At 51.8% G+C, this 26,497-nt stretch overlaps 4 protein-coding genes across 9 annotated transcripts; 3 read left to right on the top strand and 1 right to left on the bottom strand.

The window, feature by feature from the left end:
• The first annotated feature begins 1,595 nt into the window (after positions 1–1,595).
• PIM2 (Pim-2 proto-oncogene, serine/threonine kinase) lies at positions 1,596–6,635 on the top strand. The gene is made up of 6 exons (XM_042973770.1): positions 1,596–1,865; positions 2,001–2,110; positions 2,851–2,901; positions 4,371–4,743; positions 5,239–5,415; positions 5,514–6,635. Exons 1-6 carry the CDS (start codon positions 1,805–1,807, stop codon positions 5,675–5,677), a joined length of 936 nt encoding a protein of 311 aa, XP_042829704.1. The 5' UTR covers positions 1,596–1,804; the 3' UTR covers positions 5,678–6,635.
• Positions 6,636–7,621: 986 nt separating this feature from the next.
• On the top strand, positions 7,622–16,856 carry SLC35A2 (solute carrier family 35 member A2). Of its 5 annotated transcripts, XM_042974160.1 has the most exons (7): positions 7,622–7,665; positions 7,881–8,460; positions 9,272–9,343; positions 10,009–10,191; positions 13,533–13,684; positions 14,545–15,287; positions 16,625–16,856. In XM_042974160.1, the coding sequence occupies exons 2-7, from the start codon at positions 8,370–8,372 to the stop codon at positions 16,650–16,652; spliced, it is 1,269 nt and encodes a 422-aa protein (XP_042830094.1). In that variant the 5' UTR covers positions 7,622–7,665; positions 7,881–8,369; the 3' UTR covers positions 16,653–16,856. The 5 variants fall into 5 exon arrangements, with proteins under 5 accessions (XP_042830094.1, XP_042830097.1, XP_042830098.1 ...); XM_042974163.1 differs by lacking the exons at positions 7,881–8,460; positions 9,272–9,343 and having other exon boundaries at positions 7,627–7,665; XM_042974164.1 differs by lacking the exons at positions 7,622–7,665; positions 9,272–9,343 and having other exon boundaries at positions 7,678–8,460; positions 15,135–15,287.
• A 128-nt stretch (positions 16,857–16,984) lies between these two features.
• On the bottom strand, positions 16,985–21,022 carry PQBP1 (polyglutamine binding protein 1). Of its 2 annotated transcripts, none has more exons than XM_007084962.3 (7): positions 20,866–21,022; positions 20,349–20,433; positions 18,514–18,625; positions 18,142–18,254; positions 17,677–17,961; positions 17,384–17,447; positions 16,985–17,201 (listed from the first exon to the last, which is right to left on the bottom strand). In XM_007084962.3, exons 2-7 carry the CDS (start codon positions 20,413–20,415, stop codon positions 17,045–17,047), a joined length of 798 nt encoding a protein of 265 aa, XP_007085024.1. In that variant the 5' UTR covers positions 20,416–20,433; positions 20,866–21,022; the 3' UTR covers positions 16,985–17,044. The 2 variants fall into 2 exon arrangements, with proteins under 2 accessions (XP_007085024.1, XP_007085025.1); XM_007084963.3 differs by lacking the exon at positions 20,866–21,022 and adding an exon at positions 20,640–20,847.
• Positions 21,023–21,138: 116 nt separating this feature from the next.
• TIMM17B (translocase of inner mitochondrial membrane 17B) lies at positions 21,139–25,822 on the top strand. Its single transcript, XM_015538810.2, has 6 exons — positions 21,139–21,224; positions 22,087–22,186; positions 23,605–23,668; positions 24,458–24,586; positions 24,673–24,783; positions 24,880–25,822. The coding sequence occupies exons 1-6, from the start codon at positions 21,199–21,201 to the stop codon at positions 24,966–24,968; spliced, it is 519 nt and encodes a 172-aa protein (XP_015394296.2). The 5' UTR covers positions 21,139–21,198; the 3' UTR covers positions 24,969–25,822.
• The last annotated feature ends 675 nt before the right edge of the window (positions 25,823–26,497 follow it).

Below are 26,497 nucleotides of genomic sequence, written 5' to 3'. Positions count from 1 at the left end.
AGTGTCTCCAGTGTGTGTGACAAGGGCTTGTTTCCAGGTGTGTCAGATGGTGACTGAGTGTGGGACTCTATCTCTGACAGTTTATGCCTGTTTCTGAGACAAGTGCATGTCTGCGTGGGTCTGTCTGTGACAGTGCATCTGTGGTTTCATTCTGATGGGGTGGATGTCCGTTTGTATTCCTTTGACAGATTCTAGGTAGCTATTTCTGGACAATTTCAGTGACAACGCTGCATGTTTGCTGGTTGTGTGTCTGACTGGGTCTATCCACATCTGTTTTTGTGACACTGCCTATCCATGTGGCTCTGTTGCATAAGTATTTATGTCTGCCTTTGGAGCAGTACTTGTGTGTCTCTGGAGCATCTGTGTGTCTTTCTGTGACAGCCACGAGGTCTCTCATTTCTGGGACAGTACAAGTCTTCCTGTGATAGTGTGTGTCTGATGGTGCCAGTATCGTGACAAGTTCTGGTGGTGGTGAGTCTGACATTTTTGTGTCATTGTCACATGGCAACGTAGGTCCATGTGAGTCTCTCTGGAGTGCCTGTCTTTCTGTAACAGTGTTTCTCTGGGTGTCATTCTGGGACATAACTGGCAGCATGCCTGCCTGACAGTGGATGTCAGTCTCTGTGACAGTACGTGTCTGCATCTGTGTCATGTAAGTTTACATGAATGTGTCTGACAGTATGGGTTTTGTGTATATCATATGGTACTTTTGTGAGTGCCTTGAGTGCATATCTTCTTGTGGCATGACACTGTACTTATTTTTCACAAATTTGTGACTGAGGGTATTTTGCCACCTGTCTGAGCTCTCCCCGTCCGTCTCTGCCATTTGGAAGCATACCCCCACGCCACCATCACTCTGGCTTGCTCCTCACCCCCGCCCAAGATCCACTTCCCCCTGCCATTCCAGATTCTAGACGTGCTGACTGGGCTCATGGCCAGACCTAGCCAGGTCTGGTCAGGTTAAGGGCTCTAAAAACACACCATAGACCTCCGCCTCAGGGCTTGGGAACGCTGTCTTTGACCAGCGCGTCCCCCGCGGTGGTGGTCAGGAGGGCTACCCCTCCCTGGAAGCTGGGCAGATTCTTCCAGGATCCCCGGCTTCAGTTTGGGGGGAGAGGCCGCCGGTCGCCTTGAGGGCTCTGGTCCTGGGTGCTGAGCACTCTTCGGGGACCGGGTCCAGGGTAGCCACAGGCTCGCATTCTTAGAAGCCGGGCCTGGCATTATCTCCGCGCTAATCTCGAAGCAGCGGCTGCAAACCAACTTCCTAGGAAAGGAGGCGGTGCAGTTATTTTTTTAAGTTTATATCTATACACATACACACACGCATATATATAAAAACAACACCGCGCAACAACCAAAACAAATGCGGTCGCTGCAAAGGGATTCCCAGAACCGGTTTCCTCTTCGCGCGCGCCCCCCATATTTGCATGTGGGCCCGGCCCCCGCGGAAGATCCGGGCATGTATTTGCATAAGGGGGTACTTGAAACGTTGAGGGTGGTATGCAAATAAGGGCTGGCTCCGATTGGCTGGGGTACAGCAGGTGCCGCGTCCGGATTGATCAAAGCCAAGTGGGCGGGGCTGTCGCCCGGGGCGACTCTCTCGGGAGGCGCGTGCCCCGGCTCAGTTGCGTTAGGGCTGGCGCGCGCGTCGAATCCGAACGTTACGCTGTTTGAGGGCCCTTCTGGGCCACCAGCTTCTCTGCCTTCCACCCTGGCGCCCCCAAGTCCTGGCTCACCAGCCTCACTGCCCCGGGCGTCCACGCCCTGCGGGCTCAGCGGGCTCAATCTGCGCAGCACCTCCTCCATGTTGACTAAGCCTCTGCAAGGGCTCCCCGTGGCCCCGGTGACCCCCACGCCGCCGCCAGGTGAGCGAGGCTCCCCTACCGCGACTAGGCCGGGCGGGCTGAAGTGATTGAGGGCGGCGCGGGAGGAGGGGAGGAGAGGGTCGCAGCCGGGCTCAGCACGCAGCCACCCTGACTTCCTCGCCCCCGCCTGCGTAGGAGGCAAGGATCGGGAAGCTTTCGAGGCCGAGTACCGACTTGGCCCTCTCCTTGGTAAGGGGGGCTTTGGTACCGTCTTCGCAGGACATCGCGTCACAGACCGACTCCAGGTATCCACCACGAGGGTCCTGGGTGGGTCAGGGGTGTGCGTGTGCGTGTGCGCGTGTGTGTGCGCGGCGGGGGAGGGAGTCCCGGGGCCCCGTAGTCCCGGGGCTGGGATGCTGACTGACCAGGGGATGAGCCAACAATGTGTGCGTGGTAGGGTCATGAGGACCAGGATCCAGGTTGGTGGGGGTGCCCGAGCGCGCGCACGTGCGCGCGCTTGTTTGTGTGTGTGGCGATCCAAGTGGGTATGTGGGGGGAGAGGGGTTTCAGGGCAGAGATTCTGGGGGTCCAGGGGGGTGAGACTGAAGACTGGGAGGTCGTGAGGACTCTAGATCCTGGGATCCAGGGGATATGTATCTGTGTGGGAAGGTGGAGATTCAGAGCTGAGATTTGGGGGATTTTGAGGGCAGATGTCCAGCGTGGAGTCCTGAGCACCAGGACCCCGGTGGTAGAGAGTTGGGGTGTCCTGGAGCTGGATGGAAAGATCGAGGGCTTGGGGTATTAGGAAATTCAGAGCTGAGGAGCTAGAGCGAGGGGCCTGAAGCCTGAGAAGGGAGAACCCAGGGCTAAGGATGATGGGAGAGGTGAACTTGGTTCTGGGCACTTGGAGAGCAGGGGAGAAGCTCCAGCTCATTTTGGGTTGTGGCGTGGCGAGGTTGGGACCAGAAAGACTGGGGTGAGGGTCAAGACTAGGAGGGACCTGGGGGTCATCTGCTGGTCCCCTCACCTCAGCCCCCTTCTCCAGGTGGCCATCAAAGTGATCCCCCGGAATCGTGTGTTGGGCTGGTCCCCCTTGGTGAGTATCTTTGGAGTCCTGCCTGACCTGGCGACGCCATCTCTGACGATGGGCCCTGGCGAGGGACTCACCCCCTTGCCTTTCTAGGGCTTGTATGATTCCCTGGGCCCTGTAATGGTGAGGAGAACACTCTTACCAGCCCGTGTTTACTCCCCTGTGGTGACATCCACACCTCCAAACAGTTCTCACCCCAGCTACCCCCATGGCCTTGGATTCTCCCCTCCAAACCGCCTTTCTCCTTCTCCCTCCGAACATTGCCTCGGGGGCTGCCCGCGGGGCATGCTGGTGGGGAAAGAGGGGCAGAGGTCACTGGTTGCCATGGTGACGGTGGCTGCTTCACTCCGGCCGTTAGAACGCTAACGGACAACTGGGCGGGTCTGGGCTAGTTGTAGGGGTGCGAGCGCCCCCTGGCGGACTCTAGGGGAGAGTGCGCCCGCGCAGGTTGTGGGACCCGGAGGGAGAAGGTGCGCCTGCGCAGTAGCGGAATTTTCACCACCGTGAGAAAACTTGTCTGCGGCTGTGCAAGTCAGTGGACTGGCCGGGAGAGGGCCCCACCTCAGGCTGGGAGGCTGCTTCTGGCAGCCCTCGTGCCCGCGTTGGGCTTCTAGCGTGAGGCGCTTTTATGGCCTAGCATTTATGCCTTTTATTGAGCACTGACTGTATGTCTCAGGTTTTGCTTCATCATCAAAGCTTACTGTGTTCCAAGTCCCACTGAGTACTTGCAACACAGTTCTATAGATGTTTGGTGTCAGTGACAAAACATCACATGATGTTGAGTTCTTACTTTGTTCCTTTGTACTTAATCAGCTTCAGCTATTTAACAAATGTATATTGAGCACCTACTATGTGCCAGGCACAGTTTTAGGCATTTGGCAAAATATTACATTTATTGAGAGCTAATTTTGTGCTAGGTCCTTTCTACTAATTGCTTTTACCTGTTTAACAAACATGTATTAAGCCCTGCCCTGTTACCAGACCCTGTTCTAGTGTTTGAGCTATGTCAGTGAACAAAACATTACAACTATTACACAATAATAGTATTTATTGAGTGCTAACTCTGTGTTAGACTCTATGCTATAGAGTACTTTCAGCTATTTAACAGCTATTTATTGAGCATATACTGTATGTAAGGTACTGTTGTAATCTTTTCTGAGATGCCAGTGAACAAAAGATACACTATTACATAGTAGTGTTCATCAGTTGCTCCTTCTGCAGAAGGCTTTTTTTTTTAAGAACCACTTTCATTTATTCAAATAGTTACTGAGTCAGATGTTCATAGGATTTTGGCTCAAACCACCTTTGCAGTGGCCCTTAAGGCTAGGGAACTGAGGCTCAGGGAGGGAAGTGGGTTGCTGAAGACCACAAAGTCAGGAGGCTGAGGGGCTATGAATTAAGTTCAGGCAAGAAGTCCGCCTCACAGCTGCTGCCCTGACGTCTGTGTTCTCTCTTTTCTCCTCTTCCCCTCACAGTCAGACTCAGTCACATGCCCACTGGAAGTGGCACTGCTATGGAAGGTGGGTGCAGGTGGTGGGCACCCTGGTGTGATCCGCCTGCTTGACTGGTTTGAAACACCAGAAGGCTTCATGCTGGTCCTCGAGCGACCTTTGCCTGCCCAGGATCTCTTTGACTACATCACAGAGCAGGGCCCATTAGGTGAAGGCCGAAGCCGCTGCCTCTTTGCCCAGGTAGTGGCAGCTGTTCGGCATTGCCATGCTCGTGGAGTTGTCCATCGTGACATCAAGGACGAGAACATCTTGATGGACCTTCGCCGGGGCTGTGCCAAACTCATTGATTTTGGTTCCGGTGCCCTACTTCATGATGAACCCTATACTGATTTTGATGGTAAGTCTTCCCTAAATCTCAGTGGGGGGATTTTTTACCTTTTATCTTTGTGGTCTCTTGATCATTGGCCCCTAGTGCTGGGGTGTCCTGTAATCCTTGATCTGTATTGCACCTTTATAAGGTTCTTGATCTTTAATACTGGGAATGCTCAAGCCTTGTCCTCTGATAAAGTCCATCTTCTGACAATGCCTAGACCTTGTTCAGGGTTCTTATTCTGGTAAGGGGATTGTGTTATCCTGAATATTCCTTTTCTATCTGGTAAAGGGATCCTACTGTTACTTTTAAGTGCTTTTGTTCTGTTGAGGGCACTCTGCTATTACCTTTTTCTAATGATGAGACTCTGCTGTTATTTTTAAAGAGCTCCTATTCTGGTGAGGGAACCCTGCTCGTGTACTGAGTTCTCTTAATTCTGGTGAGGGGACCACACTTCCTGGGGAGGGTGAGGTGGGAGAAGGGCATTATCAGAGAGTGGTCTAATCTCTGGCTTGTGTGCAGGAACAAGGGTGTACAGCCCCCCAGAGTGGATCTCTCGTCACCAGTACCACGCGCTCCCAGCCACTGTCTGGTCATTGGGCATCCTCCTCTATGACATGGTGTGCGGGGACATTCCCTTTGAGAGGGACCAGGAGATTCTGGAGGCTGAGCTCCACTTCCCTGCCCATGTCTCCCCAGGTGAGGCCTTCACTGGTCCCATCCCAGTGGACTGCATCCTTCCCAGGGACTAGTGCCCCGAACTGACTGCTAATCTTCTGTGTACTTCTGATCTGCAGACTGCTGTGCCCTAATCCGCCGGTGCCTGGCCCCCAAACCCTCTGCCCGACCCTCACTGGAGGAGATACTGCTGGACCCCTGGATGCAGACACCAGCTGAGGATGCATCCCTCAATGCCCCCACGGGGGGTCCCACCCCTTTGGCCTGGTCCCTGCTGCCCTAGTCCTGGCCAGGCCCCCACTAGTTTAAATACCCGTCCCATGGCATGCCACAGGGATAGATGGATATCTGTTGACCTGGTTATACAGGTCAGTAAAAATCCAGTGTTACTAGGGTCAGAGATTGGGGATCAGGGATCAGGAGACATAAGCCAAGTCTGCCCAGTCCCCATCCCAATCCTGCTAAGGAGCCTTCCTCCCAGAACTTACATCTCTTATTCTGGAGGGGGGGACTTCCATATTTCTCATTTTGCTAAGGGTGTTTATTTGGTTTGAAGTTACTTCCATTCTGAGCCCCAGGACTCTTATTCTGATAAGTTGTAACCCCTACACTGGCACCTCCTGCTACCACCGCACACACTTAGTTTAAATGCTCTCACTTGGGCAAGGGTGCTTTCCCTCCAATGCCCCAGCAGCTCTTATTTTAGCAAAGGGACCCTTTCCCCTAGCCCAGGGTCTATATTCAGTCAAGCTGCTTGCCTACCTCAGCCCAGGGTTATTTATTCTGGGGGAGGTAATGCCCTATTGTTATTCCAGGACTTTTTTTTAATTTTTTTATTATTATTTTATTTTATTATTATTAATTTTTTTTGGTGAGGGGACCCTACTCTGTTATCCCAAGTGCTCTTATTCTGGTGAGGAGAACCCTTCTTCCATGATTTGGGGAAGGAATGGAAGATGGACACCACCAGAGTCCACTAGGATGGGGTGGATGGTTTTTTGGGGGATGGGGTGGGGGAAATAAGTCTTGTTTGTTCTCCTGGGGCCCCCCCCCCTCCATCTTTTTCGGATTCTTGCTGCCTCCTTCTGAGCCAGGATTGTCCAGTTGCTGAAATGTAAATACTTATGTATTGGTGGGAGGGGAACTCCAACTGTGTCCTCCTCTTCCTTCTCCCCCTGCCTGGATTATTTAAAAAGCCATGTGTGGAAACCCACTATTTAATAAATGTTATAGAATCAGAAGCGACTGGCCATTGTAGATGCAGCAAGGAAACCCACTACTTAATAAATGTTATAGAATCAGAAATGACTGGCCATTTGTAGATACAGTGAGGCAATTATGGAGCATCTGTATGCTGAGCCAAGAGGGAGGTGGGCTGGAGCTCTCCTCAGCTCTTGGGGATTCTTAGCCTTGTGGTACCATCCTAAAGCTCCTTTAGGGTTCATTTAAGCAGGACCACAAAGAAAAACTTGATTTCCCCCTCTTCAGCTCTTATGTAGCTCCCAGGATGTGCAGAAGGGCTCCATTAGAGATACCATAGACACTGAAGATGTTTGAGACACTTCCCGAATCAAAAATGGGCTTGCTCAGGCAGAGAAAACTGCTTTCCTCACCCCCAGGGGAGGAAATAAAATCCTCCCACAAGAGAAAATGCCTTTCAGGGCACTGATGAGGGAGGGGCCAGGGTTGGGCACAGACAAAAACCTTCCCAGCCTTTCCTTGTTTCCTTGTAACATTCAGGGTGTAAGTCACATGTTTTGCCCCTATGTTCTCATGTCTCCCTTGCAGTCTTAACTTGTTCATCCCTCTCATCTCTCATTCCTCACTTCTATTTTTTTTTTTTAGTTTTTTAAAATTGTTTATTTTTGAGAGAGAGCGTGCAAACGGGTAGAGTTCAGAGAGAGGGAGACACAATCTGAAGCAGGCTCCAGGCTGTCAACACAGAGCCAGTTGCGGGGCACAAATTCACGAACCTGGAGATCGTGACCTGAGCCAAAGCCCAACGCTTAACTGACTGAGGCACCCAGGCGCCCCTCAGTCCTCACTTTTTGACATACCTGCCCTGTTCTGTCTTGGTTTCACTTGTCCTGACCTCAGCTGAACCCTCTCTTGCCCCCCCCCCCTTTTTTTTTCTTTTTTGAGAGAGAGGGAGACACAGAATCTGAAGCAGGCTCTAGGCTCCCCAGCTGACGCGGGGCCCGAACTCAGGAGCCAGGAGATCATGACCTGAGCCGAAGTGGGACGCTTGGTTTAACTGACTGAGCCACCCAGGTGCGCCCCTCCCCCTCTTTCAAAAGCTAACCTGAACGCCGCCTCACCTGCTGGCTTACGGGTCTCCTTCGCACCCTCAATAGGGGCTCATTTATCCTCCAGTCTCAATTCTCCTATGCCCTGTCACTTGTGTGGCCTCAACCGCTCTGCTTTCATCTGCTTGATGAAACTTGACGCACACCCGCCCCGCCCCCTCAGTCTCATTTTCCTCCCAGATGCCCGCGGGCTCTCCAGGAGGCGGGACCTCGCTGGAGGTGGGAGAAAGGGGAACTTCAGTCCAACCAGAAAGGACCCAGGAGTTTTGATGCGGAAAGGGAGGTATCCTCTTGTAGAAGGTGCCAATAAAGAGCCGAGATAGAAGAGGGTCAGCTGAACCAATGAGACGAGGACATAGGATGGGCGGGTGATCTGGAAAGCAGGATCAATGAAGATGAGGGCGGGTCTGGTAACGGGAATAAGCCAATGAGGCTCTGTAGAGACATCAAGAGGCTGAGCCGGCCGCCCGTCGGGTCTCCCCTTCCCGACAAAATCTGGAAATCCCAAGGCCGCGGTCTTAGATTCACTGTTCGGGAGCGGACGAGGAAAGCCCCGGCTCCGACCAGCCCCTCGCTTGTCCCGGCCCCACCCAAGAGGCCCGGAAGCGGAAGTGAGGGACACGGAAGTGGCCTGCTGTTGCCGAGGGGACGGACCAGGCAGATGCCAACATGGCAGCGGTTGGGTCTGGCGGTTCCACCGCGGCGGCAGGACCTGGGGTGGTCTCCGCGGGGGCGTTGGAGCCTGGGACAGCGAGTGCGGGTGAGACAGGTTGTGACCAAGCAGGGGCGGCGGGGCGAGAGTCGAGATCGCTGGGGGGTCAGGAAGGTTCCTCACCGAAGCTAGAGGGAGCATCCCATATGGACCGACCTATGTGTGTTGGGGGGGTGGGGGATGGAGGACGGAACGGACTGTCGTGAGTGTGTTGGAAGGCGGGGAAGAGACCATTCTGAAGGTGATGGAGGGTTCCTTCCGCATATGGAGAGCAGAGATCATTCTGAGTCTGGGGGGTTATTCCTTTTGGTGGAGGCTAAGATCATTAAGACCATTCTGAGTGTGTGTGTGGGGGGGGTCCGTCCTTATAGAAGGGAGAGAGCATTCTGAGGGTGGGGAAGTTCTTCCTTATAGAAGAGAAGAGCTATTCTGAGAGTGGTGGTTTCTTCCTTATAAAGGGATAGGGGCTATTGTGAGTTAGGGTGGGGCGGGTCCTTCCTTACACAACTTAAGAGGGTCCATTTTGAGGATTGGTATGTCTGTCATAAGAAGGGGAGAGGACCATTGGGGGGGGCCCTTCCTAGTGGAGGTAGAGTTCATTGCAGGTTGGAGTGGGAGGGTCCTTCCTTATATGGCAGAGAAAAGACTTTCTAAGGGTGCAGGGCCCTTCTTTATAGCGGGGAGAGTTCGTTATGAGTGTGAGTAGAACAGGAATGATTCCTTGGCTGGAGGTAGGGGTGGTGCGGTGGTTGGAGGATGACTGGACCATGTGGAGTATAGAAAAATATTTCCTTATGTCTAGAGGGAACCAGACCATTCTTGGTGCAATAACCATTTATTATATGGGGTTCAATCCTAGGGACTGTGGAGGAATTATTTCTTATGTTTATGAAACCATTCTGGGTCAGGTGGACTCTGGTGGTCATACAAGGTAGGAGTTGGAGAGACCATTCATAGTTGAAGGGGATGAAATGATATTTTAGATGGGAGAAAGACCGTTACTAGGGGGTGGACATGCCTTATACAGTGGTCCCTGTATTGAGGTATCATTCTTTACATAGGACAGCCTCTCATTAAATAGAAGCATCATTTCATATAAGTCTTCGGTTTGCTCATCCATAGAATGGAATCCTTGTAGCTCATTCAGAGATCAGAGCAATATAGAGGTCTGTTGAGGTAATGCATATAAAATCCTTTAGCCTAGTGATAGGCAGACGGTCAGCACTCAAATGTTGAGAATGTAGTTGGTATTCTGTCTGGGCGTGGGTTGCTTCTCACACAGAAGAGGGGGAGAGGGGGCCAGAGTGTGTCCAGAACCTGCCCTAGCCATTTCCTGATACCTCACCAAGGATTCCAAGTATGGGCTGGACAGGGTGAGGCCCATTTCTCCCTTTGTGGCCCTTCCTGCCTGTTGAGGCAGTAGAAGTAGATGGGAGTCATACCCTCATTGGGTTAGGAGAAGGAGGCAGAGGGAGGAAGTGGCAAGTGGCTAGGAAGATCCTGGTTGAGAAAGGAGTGAGGGGGAAGGTGGTGGTGTGGCTGTGCCCCAGCAGCTTCTGATCCCTTCTTCCCCCTTGCTCATTCCATTCCCCACAGCTCACCGGCGCCTCAAATACATATCCCTAGCTGTGCTGGTGGTCCAGAATGCCTCCCTCATCCTCAGCATCCGTTATGCCCGCACACTGCCTGGGGACCGCTTCTTTGCCACCACTGCTGTGGTCATGGCCGAAGTGCTCAAAGGTCTCACCTGCCTGCTGCTGCTCTTCGCACAGAAGAGGGGTATGAACCAGAAAGGGGGTGCTGCACTGGAGTTGGCGGGTGGGACTGTGTGGGTGTGTACCCATCCCCACATGGAGGGTTTGCTGGGGGAGTTTTGGGTTTGCTGGGGGAGTATCACTGAGTCCATGAAATTGCCTGGAGAATATGTATGTGTAGCTAAGCTGCCTTGTCCCTCCAGGTATGAGTAGCTGCACCCACACTTTTATATCCCTAATCCCCTGGGAGCTGGCCTGTGTGGACTGTAGGAGTGAGACCATCTGTGCCCATAAGGTATCAGGTGACCATTACATAGTGATTCAGTTATTTCCCTTTAACTTTGCGTTATGGATAATGTTAAACATACATAAAATCGGAGGTAATAATAAAATGTCCATGTACCCATCACCCAGATTCATCAGTTTTCAACCCATGACCACTCTACCATTAAACAGCATCAGTGATTATCCACTCACTGCCAGTCTACATGTCTGCTCATGTACCCACCCCCTGCCTTATACTACAGTATGTCCCACATGAACTAAGTATTATTTTGCAGTAAATCCCCCCTTACAGTCCGAATAAATATTTTTGTACATTAAAAAAATTACTGCGATATCTAAAAATCATACACCAGAAAATTAATAATTTTTAAAGTTAATAAAATAATCACATATCCAGTCAAGTGTTCACATTTATAATGGTTTCTCAAATATCCTAACAGGTCTTAAGAATTTGTCTCAGTCAGGTTTATATATGGTCAGTGTCTTGTAGTTGGTTGATGGCTTCTAGGTCTGTCAACCTCAGGGCTCCCCTCCAGCTCTTTTTGATCTGCAGTTAATTTGTTGAAGAGAGCAGGTTGTATGTCTTGTAGATTTTGGGTGGCCTGGATTTTGCTGGCTGCCTCCCTGTGGTATCATTTAACATGTTCTTTTATCCTCTGTATTTCCTGTAAGGTGGATTTATCTACTAATTTAAAGCCCTCCTTTAAAACGTTACCAATCATTTCTCTATAAAGGCCTTGCATGTGTAAAGGATATAGATGTACGATCTAGCTCTGCCCTCAGTATATTTTTAAAATTAAGTTTTATTTATTTATTTTGAGAGAGAGAAACAGAGCACACGAGTGGGGGAGCGGCAGAAGGAGAAGGAGAGAGAATCCCAAGCAGGCTCTGTGCTGTCAGCACAGAGCTAAAGGCGGGACTCAGGAACCATGAGAACTTGACCTGAGCCGAAGTCAGATGCTTAACCGACTGAACCACCTAGGTGCCCCAAGTTTTTTTTTCTTATAAATACACTACAGTATTGAAAATGCATTTTCCTTATGATTTTTTTCTCTAGCTTACTTTATTGTAAGAATACAGCATATAATACATATTAACATACAAAATACGTATCAATTACTATGTTATCGATAAGGCTTCCAGTCAACAGTAGGCTATTGGAGTTAAGTTTGGGGGAAATCAAAAGTTATACGTGGATTTAAAAAAACATTTAATGTTTTTTTTTGAGAGAGAGAGAGAGCACAAGTGGGAGGGGCAGAGAGAAAGGGAGAATCTGAAGCAGGCCCCAGGCTCTGAGCTGTCAGCACAGAGGCAGACACAGAGCTCGAACCCAGGACCTGTGAGATCATGACCTGAGCCGAAGTTGTATGCCCAACAGACAGCCATCCAGGCCCCTCTATACATGGATTTTTGACTGTGCACGAGGTTGGTGCCCCAACCTCCTGTTGGTTGCTCAAGGGGCAACTGTAATATTCTATTAGTTTCAGGTGTACAACATAGTGATTCAATAATTCTGTACATTACATGGTGTTCACTGTGGTAAGTGTAGTTACCATCTGTCACCATACAAAGTTGTTACAATATTATTGACTACATTCCTTATGCTGTACTTTTCATCCTGTGATTTATTTATTTTATAGCTGGGAGTTTGTACCTCTTAATCCCCTTCACCTATTCCGCCCATCCTCCCCGCCATTGCCCTGACAACCACCAGTTCCCTGAGGCTTTTTTTTTTTTTTTTTACATTCCATGAATAAATGAAATCATACAGTATTTCTCTTTCTTGGTCTAACTTCCTTCCCTTAACATAATGCCCTGCCAGGCCATCTGCTCTGTTTTTGATTGACTCTGAGACAGTTCAAGTGCTCACTGCAGCAGGCCCTGCTCCAGCTGTGGAGGTGGATGTGTTAGCAATGCAGTCTGCATCTTGCCCTCATAGGGCTGGTATTTAAAAAAAATTTTTTTTTAATGTTTATTTTATTTTTTTTTTTTTTCAACTTTTTTTATTTATTTTTGGGACAGAGAGAGACAGAGCATGAACGGGGGAGGGGCAGAGAGAGAGGGAGACACAGAATCGGAAACAGGCTCCAGGCTCCGAGCCATCAACCCAGAGCCTGACGCGGGGCTCGAACTCACAGACCGCGAGATCGTGACCTGGCTGAAGTCGGACGCTTAACCGACTGCGCCACCCAGGCGCCCCTTAATGTTTATTTTTGAGAGAGAGACAGACTGCAAGTGGGGGAGGGGCAGAGAGAGGTGGAGACACAGAATCCGAAGCAGGCTCCAGGCTCTGAGCTGTCAGCACAGAGCCCGACGCAGGGCTCGAACCCACGAGTCATGAGAACATGACTTAAGCCGAAGTTGGACCCTTCGGCTGAAGGCACCCAACTGAGCCACCCAGGCACCCCTAAAATCTTTTATTTTTTTAAAGATGAACTGAAAAAAAATGGGGTGAGCTTTGCAAAGGCCTTATGACACAGGAAGGTGTTCTCATGTATTGGTGGGAGCAGATCCCAAACAGACTTTCTGCTTAATAGTCAAGCTTCCACTCTTCCCTGCGGCAAGGGCAACCACATGATTGTGTGTGGGGCTGACAGAGAGAAGTGTCTAACTGGGAGGTGGCCCCTGCCCTCAGGCAGTTCGCCAGCCAGTGAGGAGCTAGGATAAGTGTAAAAGTCGAGTCTAAAACTTCCCCTCTGGTAAACAATCTTGCTTTCATGCTCCTAAGGTTTCTGCTTCACAAGCTAGTTCATGCTGATTATTTCCTTGTACAGACATTTACTGAGTGATTGCCCTGAATGGGACTCTGCCACGGAGGTAGGCTGTAAGCTGAGTGAATACGGTCTTGATTCTCAGGCGCAGTGTTAAGGATGATTGTTTTGTGTCCATCAGACTGGTACCTGAGACACCCGCTAGGGACTCGGTTGTACTGTCAGGAAACTGATAACACAGACCTCATAATGGCCCTCAGGGAGTCAGAGCAGGGGGCTGGGAGACACAGGCCCAGGCCCAGTCCTGGCCCTCAGAGGATCTTCTTTGGTGTAGTCAGTGCTAAAAGGGGCTGTGTTTCACCCCACCCAGGTAACGTGAAGCACCTGGCTCTCTTCCTCCACGATGCTGTCCTGGTGCAGTATGTGGACACACTCAAGCTCGCAGTGCCGTCTCTCATCTACACCTTGCAGAATAACCTCCAGTATGTTGCCATCTCCAACCTGCCAGCTGCCACTTTCCAGGTGAGCCCCATGCCCAGCATGGCCTGGGAGGAACTGGCCAGGGTGGGGGATGTGTGCTGCTGGTAAGGGAGGGCTGCAGAGAGCAGGAGCCGTGTCACCTTTGAAATGGCCTTGGTTCTCCCTCAACCTCGGTTTCTTCATCTGTGAGAACTGAGAATGGGAATGCCGCCTCGCCAGGAGGCTGGGACGGCTAAAAGAAATGATACCTGGGAAGTGCCCTTGGTTGGCAACAGGTGAGCTTTCGGCCTTGGAAAATGGTTGAAGAGCCTGGATTCTGGGGCCAGGCTGCCTGGGTTCAAATGCCAGCTCTGCTACTTTCCAGCTGTGTGATCTTGGGCAAATCACTTAACCTCTCTGTGCCTTAATTAGTTTTCTCCTCTTTCTGTTGGACGTTACAATAGTGCCCACTTCATACATCAGCATTAAGTGAATGGATTCATGCAAAGTACTTAGACCCACACTGGCACACAAAACGTTTGCTGATGTCATTGTGGCGGATTTGTTTGTTTCAGCACCTATTTGTCACGAATGCCCTCATCAAAGAGCCTGTTGCCCATTCTTTACCTACCGTGGGAAGTGGTTCACATACAACAGCTGTGTTTTATAGATCATGTCTGGGCCAAGACAGGGCAAGTGCTTTGTTCCTCATCACACAGCCAGAAAATGGGGTTGGGATGTCGACCTGGGTGTGGCCCGGGACTTCCACAGCTGTGGACTTTCTGGGAGGCATGTCATGCTGCATGCCAGTCAGTGGCCAGTGGCTGGATATTTTTATTGTTGTCTGCCCCACCCCGTCCCTCCATTGTGCATGTGTCGGGGGTTGGGAACACCCCTTAGTGCCTTCCACCTACCGCTCGCAGGTGACGTACCAGCTGAAGATCCTGACCACGGCACTGTTCTCCGTGCTCATGCTGAACCGCAGCCTTTCCCGGCTACAGTGGGCCTCCCTGCTGCTCCTCTTCACTGGCGTTGCCATCGTCCAGGCACAGCAAGCCGGTGGTGGGGGCCCTCGGCCGCTGGATCAGAACCCTGGGGCGGGCCTAGCGGCTGTGGTGGCCTCGTGTCTGTCCTCGGGATTCGCAGGTGTCTACTTCGAGAAGATCCTCAAGGGCAGCTCAGGCTCGGTGTGGCTGCGCAACCTGCAGCTGGGCCTCTTCGGCACAGCCCTGGGCCTGGTGGGGCTCTGGTGGGCTGAAGGCACTGCCGTGGCCCGCCGTGGCTTCTTTTTCGGGTACACACCTGCTGTCTGGGGCGTGGTGCTCAACCAGGCCTTTGGCGGGCTGCTGGTGGCTGTTGTCGTCAAGTACGCCGACAACATCCTCAAGGGCTTTGCCACCTCCCTGTCCATCGTGCTGTCCACTGTTGCCTCCATCCGCCTTTTTGGCTTCCATGTGGACCCGTTGTTTGCCCTTGGCGCTGGGCTGGTCATCGGTGCCGTCTACCTCTACAGCCTTCCCCGAGGTGCAGCCAAAGCCATAGCTTCCACCTCTGCCTCCACTTCCACCTCCGGGCCCTGCACTCACCAGCAGCCTCCAGGGCAGCCGCCGCCACCGAAGCTGTCTTCCCATCGTGGAGACCTCAGCACGGAGCCCTTTCTGCCAAAGTCAGTGCTGGTGAAGTGAGGGCTGGTGGTGGGGGGGGGAGACAGGGAGGGGGACTGGGTGGAGGGTGTTGGGCATCTGTAGGACCTGAGTCGCCACTGGGCCTGGCTCTGGGGTTGGACGAGTCTTTTCTCCCGGGTCATGGAGACTTCTGGAGGGGCGTGGAACTGGGCAGGGTATCACATGAACCCTTCCTTGTAGACTGACCTCCCACTCTCCTGGAGGGGGTTCTTAAGAGCTGCCTCCTCTGCCCCAAGTTAACCCCTTGGGGACCAGGTTGGCAGTATTGTCATTCAAGGCCTTTTTTTGTCTGCCTGCCCTTAGCCAGAGGTGTCCTGTCTTCCATGACTGGGAGAGTCCCTCCCAGCAATCCCTCCACCTTTGTAAGGACAAATTGGACAAAAATCCTACAGCTCTTTAGTGACAGATGCTGATCTGTGGAGCTCAGCTTCCCATGGCTTGAGGCCTTCTTGCCTCCCTCACAACCACAATGGATGGTGTTAGCCGCTCAGTCTTTTTTTGTGTGTGGCCTTGGGGCAGCTTTCCTGACAGGAGACCCTTGAAAAATGGGCCTGTTGTGAGCACCCCGGGGAGGAAGGGGTAGGAGCTGAGATTTTTTGCCTGGTCCAGGGGAGGGTGCAGCAGGGGGCCATCGGTTTTTTAGAGGTTTGGGAATTTGTGGTGTAATCGGGTAATTAATGATCCAGGGTGTGGGAAAAGCAGGCAGGCGAGGTCACTGGGGTGATTGAATCTCACTGAACCTAAGACACTGTCAGTTGCTGGACGCAGGGTTATTTTCTGAGACGTTCTGAGAGGGAAAATTAAGCTGCCAACCACACTCTTGATACGCACTGGCTGTATGAGGCACCCTTACTTTGTAACAGGGCCAAGGGTGTCTTAAAAACAGCTGGAATGTGGAACCTGCCCCTGCACTCCTCAACGCTTATTAACCCCTTAACTGTCTCCCAGGATGTGTGTGCACGTGCGTGCGTGCGTTTGCGTGCACGTGCGCACATGCACGCGTGGGAGATGCCTGGGCTGTCTTTGCTATGTGTAAATAGGGTCATTGGATCTTTATTTTTGATTAATTTGTTCTGATTTTTTGGTTGTTTTCTAAGGAACTGTAATGAACAAATGTCAGGATACCCAATGCCAAATAAAGATGTTGTATTTATTTAGTCCATGTGTAGCTTTCTGACCCAGGGGACTCTGCGGGGGCTCTATTACTAACCCCAGGAACTACCAGCCTCACAACTGTCACCCTCGCTTGCTCAGGACACCCACCTGCCAGCCCACCCCAGCTCTCTGTGTTTTTCTTTCCTCCCCATTCCCACCACAGGTTGCTCACCAAGGTGAAGGGTTCGTAGCTGCTGGGATTGAAGACGCTGGCCTCATTCTCCCTTCTTGCCCTGGCCCAGCCAGGACCAAACTCTGATCAGTATTAGGGGTGGGGGGAGGTAGACACTGAACCCTCCCTGGCCCCACCCCCCACCCCCACGCAAGGCTAACACGGCCAAACTCTGGTAATGAGGGCATGGAAGGAACCCACCCCTGCCTCTGGCCCCACCCCCACCCCCCTATCCCTGCCACTCCCGCACTTTCTTAGGTGAGTTTTACAAATAAAATGTGTTTTGCATCTTGCCAGTTTGGGTTGGGAAGCCTCAAAAGTGCATGGGAAGGAAGCACTCAGGTCTCATGGTCACAATCCATTGAAAAGCCTTTATTAAAAATACCCAGGGTGGTAGGGTGGCGGGGAGGCTCAGTCCTGCTGCTTGGTTCGGGAGGCCTCAGCATTGGCCCGGAGCACAGCCCCTGGTGACGGGTAGGGGCGCTGCTGGAAGAGGGGCCCAGCTGCTGTCGTGTCTGCACCTGTCTTGGCCTCATTCCGTTTGGGGAGTCCTGTTGACCACGTGCCCCTGGGGGTGACAAGGGTTAGGGAATATGGGTCAGCAGTTGGGAATGTGGGTTGTGGTAGGCACTCTCCCCAACTCCCAACAACTGACAAATGGGGAAAGGAGACAGGAGAAAAGGAATGGTCATCGACACAAGGAAGTCACGAGGAAAAAGAAGGAAGGGCTCATGAGGCATTGTCACTTACCGAGGTGCATCCGAGTATGAACTGGGGTCCATGGGGTCTAACTCTTCATCCTTCCGGCTCGCCACTGTGCAAGTCGGTGAAAGAGTGAGATCTTCAGTGGAGGCAGAAGGAGCGCCTGATCACCAAGCTCCCCCATCCCAGGAAGGAATGGAGCATATGGCTGCCATGGCAGCACCTTGGCGCAGGACCCAGGTTCAGGCAGTTGCATGAGCAAAGTGAGGACTTCCTTTATGTGGCTCACCTGTGGTGCCTCACTTGCCTTCCCTGACTCCTGGTCCTGCTGCTCTGCTTACCTTTCTTGCTCTTGGGGTAGGGAGCCAGCTCCTCTCGGCGATGATGGCGCCGTTCTTTGCTCTCTTCCCGGTCTACTTTGTCATACCCGCGGTCACGATCCCGATCCCTGTCGCGCTCTCTCTCTCTTTCCACCTTGTCATAACCACGCTCTCGATCTCTGTCAGACTTCTCGTGGCCCCGCTCTGGTTTTTCGTGGCCCCGCTCTGGTTTTTCGTGGCCCCGCTCTGGTTTTTCGTGGCCCCGCTCTGGTTTTTCGTGGCCCCGATCCAACTTCTCCTCAGTGTCTGGGGACACAAAATCCTTGAAATGACTCGGGACCCAGCAGCCTCTGCCCTCAACAACCTCCCCTGCCGGGGGTTGGGCCTGCCTGCCTCACCTGCCCCTTCTTGATCCACAATCATTTACCTGACCCCTCTGTGAGAGCTGCAGAAGCATGTGAGGCACCCTTGGATCTATCAACTCACCTGCATTACTGCTCCTGAGCTTCTTGGCAGACTTGGTAACGACTGAGTTGGGGTCATGTGGGGAGAGCCAGGACACGAGGTCTGTGTCCACGTTCCAGTAGTAAGGGAGCCCACTGCAGGGCAGTGGGAGGGAAGGAAGGAGAGGAGGGGACGGAAAGAGGGAGGGAAGGAGTGTCAGCACAGATGTCCTCTCCTTGTAGCCTCAACTCTTGTCTTCCCCTATCTCTGCCTAGACCTGCCCCATGTCAGGACCCCGGAGGGAGGACCCCCAAACCTCTTCCCTGTGTTCCCCATTTACCCCAAGGCCAGAGACAGCACAGGAAGGGTGAAGTCAGAAGTCAGCACCCCCGCCCCCGAGTCCCCCAGGCTCACCAGGAAGGGTCAAACACCTTGTACCAGCTTGGTGGCAGACCCTCCAAGCGGGTGGCCTCATAATCCACAGGATCATCATCGTAGTCCTCAGCAATGATCTCTTCCTCTGGTTCTGGCAGGACAGCGAGGTGGAGAAAAGCAGTAAGGACCAGAGGGATTCTCATCCTACAGTCAGAGCCTGGTGAGACACTCAGATTCACATGGACCGTGTGTGTGTGTGCACGTACACGTGTGTGTTCCGCATCTCACCTGCTGTGGCAGATGTCACTCACATTCCAAATCTGAAGATTTGCAAAAAAGTTTACCTAAATCCTTTGTTTCTGGCTTCAGATAAGATTTGAAATTTGATACTGTCACCCAAACCTATCTGGTTTCAGAGTTTAGATAGGGATTCACCAAAACAAATGTATCCTCCAGTTCCTGAGTTCAGGAAGCACGTGACACCATGCTATTCAAATCTATTTGGGTAAAATGAGCTTGCACAGTAAGGGGTTTAGCTGAAAATAGTCCAAATCTATTCAGCTCCCAAGCTTGGCAAATACAGGGTTTCGGACCCTGTGTGTGTGTGTGTGTGTGTGTGTGTGTGTGTGTGTGTGTGTGTATTTTTTTAATCCTTTTTTAAAAATGTTTTTAGTGTTTGTTCTTGAGAGAGAGAGAGAGCGAGAACGCATGAGCAGGGGAAGGGCAGAGAGAGAGGGAGACACAGAATCTGAAGCAGGCTCCAGGTTCTGAGGTGTCAGCACAGAGCCCGACGTGGGGCTCGAACTCACAGGCCATGAGATCATGACCTGAGCTGAAGTCAAGACACCCAACCGACAGAGCCACCCAGGCGCCCCTCGGACTCTGTATATTGAGTAGCAGGTCTGGATAGCAAGGGATTTGTCCAAACACTGCTCCGAATCCATTCAGTTCCTAAGCCTGACACACAGTAGGCCTGCAACAGTTGTCACTATCAGTAAAATAAAAAAAGGTGTAGGTTGTCAGCTCAGTATATGACCCTCAGTAGGCCTACCACACATTTCAGCTGTGGATATAACTAACGATGAAACGTATATGTCAGCAACAGCATACTGCCTGTCACACAATAGGCCCGAAGATGTCAGCTGTAAGCATCAGTATTGTTAGTAAGATATATATACCATCAGCACAGGACTTGATACTCAATAGGCTTAAAATAGATGATCAATGATCATTATCAGTATTGTTAACCACAAGATCTATGCCTGGCACACATTCGCTGGTGATAGATGTCATTTATCAGTAAGATGAAAATAAGATGTACTTTCCAGTGCCTAGCACACTGCAGCCCAAAACAAATGTCAGCTTTTACTATTATTGACAATGAGGTGTAAACATTAGCAGCAGCAGAGTAAGCGTGTAAATGATAGATCCTATCATTATTTTATACTGTTAACCATAATGTGTGTACCAAACACTTAGGCCCCAAATACAGGTCAGCTACTGATATGGTGACCAATAAGGTATAGATCATTACTAGCACCACAATAGGTCTGAGATAATGGTATCGACCAGTAAGATAAAGAACAAAGTATCAGTATCTTATTATCCTATTACCCTTGTCAGCTGCCCTTAGCGTTACATACTTTGTAATCACTTCCACGGATTTTTTGATGGACTGCACGTGCCATTAGGTGCCAGTATTACGGAGGAAATAGGAATGGATATCAGGAACCCATATTGTTATCAGTGAAATGCCTGCCACCCTACTGATTGGTTCGCGGTAGGCCCATGCTAGGTATCAAGTGGCAGTATCAACAACAAAGTGCCTGTCAAGCCTGGCACATGGTAGGCCCATCTGCTCTTAGTTCGCTCACCAGGCTCCAGATGTTTAAGGATGCCTCTCTTGGCCAGTCGGGTCTGCAGTGCAACAGGCAGCGGCATAGCGGATAGCAGACGGACCTAGGATGGACGGACATGCAGGCAAAAAAAAAAAAAAAAAAAAAAAAAACCCACCAAAAAACAGCTCAAATGAGGATTCAAATCCAAATCCTAAAACCAACCGCCTCCTCCCGGCATGTGCTCACGCCCACCTGCACCAATAGCTGGGTGGACGGAATCTACGTACTAAAAGATGGAAGATAGGTGGCAATGCCACCAAAACTCACCAACCCTTCCCTCCAGGCTGGGTGTTCCAGGACCCAGTAAAGCTCTCCCGGGCCCAGGCTCCGCCCACCGCCGAAGGGGCCAAGCTCGGTTCACCCGCGCCCTAGAAATGGGCTCACCCAACTTCCCCCAAAGACTGCTGGGTAGGAGGAACCAAAGCGCTGGGGATGGGGGAGCAAAGCGCAGCACTTCCTCCAGCTCCAAAAAATGCGCCCACCCCGACATTACCAATACAGTCACGCGAGTAGCGGAAGGCTGTCAGACCGGCCGCCTCTCTCTTGTCGCCACTAAGACCGCCAGGGCCATACAACTGCCTTCTCCCAAAGCACAGAACGAGCTCGTCTCTCCCCGAGCCTTGAAGTAACTGGACGACGCTCGGGCTGCAGTGCAGATGACGCAAACCTGGGTGGCCAATGACAGTGCGACCCTGTCGTGACGAGCGGCAAAGCGACCCAATCGCTGTCTTGGAATAGGTGGCAAGCTCGGGCGCCTGTGTGCGTTTACAGTGGGGGCGTGGCCGGGCCAGGTTTTAGCCAGACTGCGCGGCCGGACGCCGGCGCCATGGAGGAGTACGCTCGGGAGCCTTGGTACGGCGATGGGCACAGGCCTCGGGACTGTTGCCGCGGCGCCACGGCCAGCTGGGGGAGGCGGGCGGGAGAGGTGCTGGCCACACCGCGCCACGTCCCAGACTCGGGAAACTCTGAGACATTTGTGGTATCCTTCCGCTCCCCCAGTTTCGTTCCTCCCACGCGGGCTCCGTTAAGAGGAGCCACAGGCATGCGCCTGGAGAAGATGCCGTGCAGGACCAACCACTCCACGTTTCCCTCGACTCCGTATCTCCCCAGTCCCTCTTTGTTAACTAAAAGAGACACGCGGGCCGAGTCCATTCCGGCCGAGGGGTGGCGCGGTGTCGAGCGGAAATCCCCAGGGTTGCCACGCGTGGCTTTTCCCCGGTCTCTTGAGGTGTTGGGGGCGGGGCCTGGGTGAGCCTATTGTGGACAAGCTGTATCCTCCCCACGGTCCGCTCTTGGTTTTTACCAGCTGTAGCCGGTTAAAAGAAGGAGGGAAGGAGGCGGGGTTTGGTTGGACGTTCTCATTGTCGGAGACGGGGGTGAGACCATTTCCCGCTTTAATAACATTAGCAAATTAACACGTAACGCTGATTTACACGCGCCCACTCTGCTTGTATGAGTTCACTTAATCTTTTGATGGTAGTAAAGCAGTTGGCAGATTCCTTGGTTGGCTATACGGGGAGGTGCGGACAGGGCAAAGACTAATACTTTTCCCCTTTTGCACCATTTCTTGCATAAGTGAGGGGGAAAATAATCTCATTATCTGAAGTGCTGCTTCTCATTCGGTGACTTGGTTTCTCCCAGTTGGAAAGAGTCCATGTGACCTGGCGGGGGTCGAGGGGCTCACTTAACCCCATCCTCCCCTTCTGGCTTGCAGCCCATGGCGAATTGTGGACGATTGCGGTGGAGCCTTCACTATGGGCGTCATCGGCGGCGGAGTTTTCCAGGCCATCAAGGGCTTCCGCAACGCCCCTGTCGTGAGTTGTGGCCTTCCGTGGGTGGTGCAGGGGGTCCTTCCCTGCCCACACGCGATATTGCTCTGAAAACTGCTTGGAGCTGCCAGTCGTATGCACTTACTCGTTATGGTGCCTGCTCACCTACTGTGTGCCCTGCCTGGCTCCAGGATATGTGATTCCGGGAGAACTGCAGACAGGGCCCCATGTCCCTCAACACCACCCCTTCTCCCCCCAACCCAACTGGAGCTCCTCTGTAGAAATGCTGCACTGTCAAAACGATCATTACCAAATCCTAACTGTGCAAAGCCAGAAAGATTTTACCCAGAGGCGGATTCTGGGTCAGAAACCTGTACGGGGAAGTGACAGGAGTTTAACTGGCAGGAGAAGGACAGCCTTAAAGTTAAGAAAATGCTTTTATTTATTTATTCATTCATTCATTCATTCATTCATTCATTCATTCATTTATTTATTTTAAGTAGGCTTAATGCCCAGCGTGGGGCTCGAACTCATGACCCACCCTCAGATTGAGCACTGCGTGCTCAACTGACCAAGCCAGCCAGGCACCCTGAAAATGCTTTTAATTTAACCTAATCAGTTCTCTGTCGTTCTCTGACCACCCTCTTCCAAGATCTTCTCAAATTTCATGGCTTTAAATGCCATCCATTTGCCAAGGTCCCTGCAATTTACATATCTAGTCCTATCCCTCCCCTCAACTCCTGGGACTCTTTCCTGGATCCTTGCCCAAGTTTCCTGTTCTCATCCTCAAAACCTCAGCACAAATGCCCCCTCCTTTGGAGTCCTTTCCTAACCCCTCAGTTGTTATCATATCTCCTTTTTTTAAAAAAAATTTAATGTTTTATTTATTTTTGAGAGAGAGAGACAGAGTGCAAGCTGGGGAGGGGCAGAGAAAGAGGGAGACAGAGTCCAAAGCAGGCTCCAGGCTCTGAGCTGTCGGCACAGAGCCTGACGCGGGGCTCGAACGCACAAGCCATGAGATCATGACCTGAGCCGAAGTCAGGTGCTCAACCAACTGAGCCACCCAGGCGCCCCTATCATATTTCTTGATCCTCTTTCCTCTAGAGTATGTATTGCTGTCTAAAGCATCTTGTTTATCTGTACCTCTGCTAGGGATCTGTCTCCCACTATAACGTGAGTTCTGAGGGGGCAGGGGCTAAGGTCTGTCTCATTCACTATCCCTGCATACAGCATGGTGCCTGGCACACAGATGCTAGTAATCATTGAACAAATGAGAACTTCTCAGCGCTGGTCTGAGGACACCCATATTAGAGTGCTCCCCAGCCTCCTAGTTCTTGGCCACTTCTCCACATCTCTACTCCTGATACCCCTAATCCATCACTCTCCCTCTCTTAAAAGCTAGAAACCCTGTGTGCCAGGGACCTCATCCCTATTCTGACTCCCCAACTCCTCGCTTTTCCCAGGGAATACGGCACCGATTGAGAGGTAGTGTCAACGCTGTGAGGATCCGAGCCCCCCAGATTGGAGGTGAGAGGCTTGGAGAGACATAAGAGATGTGATACCATGTTGGGGGTGGTTGCTCCTTTGGGTCTAGACTGCAAATTTGGAGTACAGATTCCAGCCCCAACTCTACCTGGGGATTTCTGGGTCAGTGATGTTTTGTAGGGGGTGAGAATGTGAATTCTGGAGTTTAAATCCAGTTCCTGGATTTTCCCTGATGTATGACTTTGGGCTCATGGCTTAACCTCTCCAAACCTCATCTGTAACATGGGGATGATAGCAATAACCACCTAAGTTGTTTCATAATTTCTGTAGTTTACATAGTATTTGCTGAGTGCCGGTTGCTCTGCTAAGCACTTGAATAATATGAACGAATTTAAGACTTCAGAAGTCAAATAACGTGCTGTGCCTAGAACAGGTCCTGGCACATAGTAAGGCCTTTAACTGTCATATTAACTGGCTTTCCTAACCTGTTTTCTTCTCCCTTAAACCAAGATTGGAATTCCCAACTCTGTGTGTTGGTTAGGAAGATCAAAGTGGTTCTCTTAAAAATCATAGAGAAGAAAAATTTGCTTCCAAACACTTTAGACCCCTACAAATGTAAAGGGAATGTTTCTGACGATTAGGGGTCACTTGAAGAAGGAGCAGTCATGATGGTAGAGGGGGAATATCCTATAGTTTACTCATCTGCCTTTGTGTTTGGGTTTTTCTCCCCTTTCATTGCCAGAGCATTCAGGCCTTGGAGGTCCCCAGACCCTGTGCTGTGGATTCTTGGGATTCCTCAGGAACATTAATCAGGCCTTGGTCTCCCTGCAGGTAGCTTTGCCGTGTGGGGAGGCCTGTTCTCCACCATCGACTGTGGTCTGGTGCGGCTGCGGGGCAAGGAAGATCCCTGGAACTCCATCACCAGTGGAGCACTGACTGGGGCTGTGCTGGCTGCCCGCAGTGAGTGCCCCGGCCCCCGGCCCCAGCCCCTTCCACCCTGTTCCGCCTGCCCTCACCTTTTTCTCCCTGCCTCTTCACTCTCCCAGGTGGCCCATTGGCCATGGTGGGCTCAGCAATGATGGGGGGCATCCTGCTGGCCCTCATAGAGGGCGTTGGCATCCTCCTCACTCGCTACACTGCCCAGCAGTTCCGCAATGGTGAGTACCTGGCGCATGCTGGTCAGGGAGAGGGGCAGAATGCTCTGCTCTGCCTGTGCACTGCTTCTCACCCTTACCTGATTCTGTCCTCTCCAGCACCCCCGTTCCTGGAGGACCCCAGCCAGCTGCCCCCTAAGGAGGGTACCCCAGCCCCAGGCTATCCCAGCTATCAGCAGTACCACTGAGGAAGTGACTGCCTCTCATCACCACCATGGGAGCCCCTCCTCCGTTCCCTCCCAGATGATCTACCTCGAAGGGAGGGCTGGCTCCCAGTTGGCCCTGGGACCCTCCAGAGAGGGCTTCTACTCTGCTTCCTTGTCCCAGGGTGGGGGTGGGGCACCCCAGCTGCCCTGACGGATGGGTCCCCTTCTCTCTCAGGGCACCCCAACCCCATACTCACATGTAACAAGTTCTCACCCCATCCCCTTTTCGTGGCGCCCTGATGAGTATTTAAAGCCAGTTTTGAAATGCCTGTGTATGTATTCCTTGGGTCACCCATGGGAGCCCCTCCTTAAGGACAAGGGGCAGAGCCCTCTTCAGGGACTCAGAAGCCGTAGGATTTGGAATCCCACAGAGAGTGGCGCTCTACTAAATATTTGTGGGATGAATGAGCAGGAGGGGGAATGAATCAAGATATGAATAGGTACATGAATAAGGGTATGTGGGGGCCCGGTGATGAATCATAAGCAAACAGGGGAATAGGCTTGGGAAAGAAGTGAGTGAACAGAAGGATTGCTGGGGGGCGGGGTATAGTTCTGCATCTTGCACCCCTTACCCTCACATGCACACCAATACCTTGGCCCCTCCTTCCCATGCCCCCATTGCCAAGGCTGGAAAATCTGGCCTCACAATAAATTCTGGCTTTCTGGATACCAGTCAACCCATTTATGAAGGTAGTCTCCCTCTGTGTGGCCTGTGAACCTGGGATGGAAGTAGGTGTCAGAGAGACCCAGCTTTCTTGAGGAAGATGCCCTGTGTCAGTCTCTGCTGTATCACAGAGATACTTGTGCTCCATGATGGTCTGTGTTGTAATTTTTTTAATGTTTATTTTTGAGAGAGAGAGAGAGAGAGAGAGAGAGAGAGAGAGAGAGCGCGCGCGTGAGTGGGGGAGGAACAGAGAGAGGAGGAGACACAGAATCTGAAGCAGGCTCCAGGCTCTGAGCTGTCAGCACAGAGCCTGATGTGGGGCTCCAGCTCACGAACTGCGAGATCATGACCTGGGCTGAAGTCGGAAACTTATCTGACTGAGCCACCCAATGCCCCTGTAATTTTTTTAAGGGCAACCATAAAATAACCAGAAAGTTTTCATATTGGGGTGGGGGATGGTTATGGGAAAGAGATTTTTCTGGATGGACTTTAGCCCCAAACACTGTTTCTTCCATGCAGACCCCTACATACGAGACAAATATTGTCATCACTGGGGTACCAATGGCCTCATGGGAGACCTAAGAACGGTCTTTTCTGTGCAAGCCATTAAAAAGCGGTTATGTCCTTATCCAAAATTGCTTCCTGGGGGCGAAACTACAGAGTTCCTGACCTCCCTGTGGCTTCAAGGCCTCAATAGTAGCAGAACTGCAACACTGCCTGCTTGAGTGCCTCAGTGGCAGACATTTTGCAGCCACCAGGCTGAAGACCTCCCGGGAAGCAAAGTGAGGGTGGACCACCAGCACTATGCACACAGCCCTCGCAGGGCCCTGGCCTCAAACTCAAAGCT

The sequence above is a fragment of the Panthera tigris genome, chromosome X (assembly GCF_018350195.1).
Source record: "Panthera tigris isolate Pti1 chromosome X, P.tigris_Pti1_mat1.1, whole genome shotgun sequence".
NCBI classification, from domain to species: domain Eukaryota; kingdom Metazoa; phylum Chordata; class Mammalia; order Carnivora; family Felidae; genus Panthera; species Panthera tigris.
This window is presented reverse-complemented; position numbering and strand designations above follow the sequence as displayed.

Bases quoted from the DNA above. Each gene is read 5' to 3' on its own strand.
- PQBP1 (XM_007084962.3), bottom strand. From the start codon at position 20,415: ATGCCGCTGCCTGTTGCACTGCAGACCCGACTGGCCAAGAGAGGCATC. The intron at 17,962-18,141 runs GTGAGTTGATAG...TTGTGTCCCCAG, and splicing joins GCTCAGGAGCAGTAATGCAG to ACACTGAGGAGAAGTTGGAT. The intron at 17,448-17,676 runs GTAAGCAGAGCA...CGACTTGCACAG, and splicing joins CTACCCCAAGAGCAAGAAAG to TGGCGAGCCGGAAGGATGAA.
- SLC35A2 (XM_042974160.1), top strand. From the start codon at position 8,370: ATGGCAGCGGTTGGGTCTGGCGGTTCCACCGCGGCGGCAGGACCTGGG. The intron at 10,192-13,532 runs GTATGAACCAGA...CACCCCACCCAG, and splicing joins GCTCTTCGCACAGAAGAGGG to GTAACGTGAAGCACCTGGCT. The intron at 13,685-14,544 runs GTGAGCCCCATG...TACCGCTCGCAG, and splicing joins TGCCAGCTGCCACTTTCCAG to GTGACGTACCAGCTGAAGAT.
- TIMM17B (XM_015538810.2), top strand. From the start codon at position 21,199: ATGGAGGAGTACGCTCGGGAGCCTTG. The intron at 21,225-22,086 runs GTACGGCGATGG...TCTGGCTTGCAG, and splicing joins GAGTACGCTCGGGAGCCTTG to CCCATGGCGAATTGTGGACG. The intron at 22,187-23,604 runs GTGAGTTGTGGC...CGCTTTTCCCAG, and splicing joins GCTTCCGCAACGCCCCTGTC to GGAATACGGCACCGATTGAG.
- PIM2 (XM_042973770.1), top strand. From the start codon at position 1,805: ATGTTGACTAAGCCTCTGCAAGGGCTCCCCGTGGCCCCGGTGACCCCC. The intron at 2,111-2,850 runs GTATCCACCACG...CCCCTTCTCCAG, and splicing joins GCGTCACAGACCGACTCCAG to GTGGCCATCAAAGTGATCCC. The intron at 4,744-5,238 runs GTAAGTCTTCCC...GCTTGTGTGCAG, and splicing joins ACCCTATACTGATTTTGATG to GAACAAGGGTGTACAGCCCC.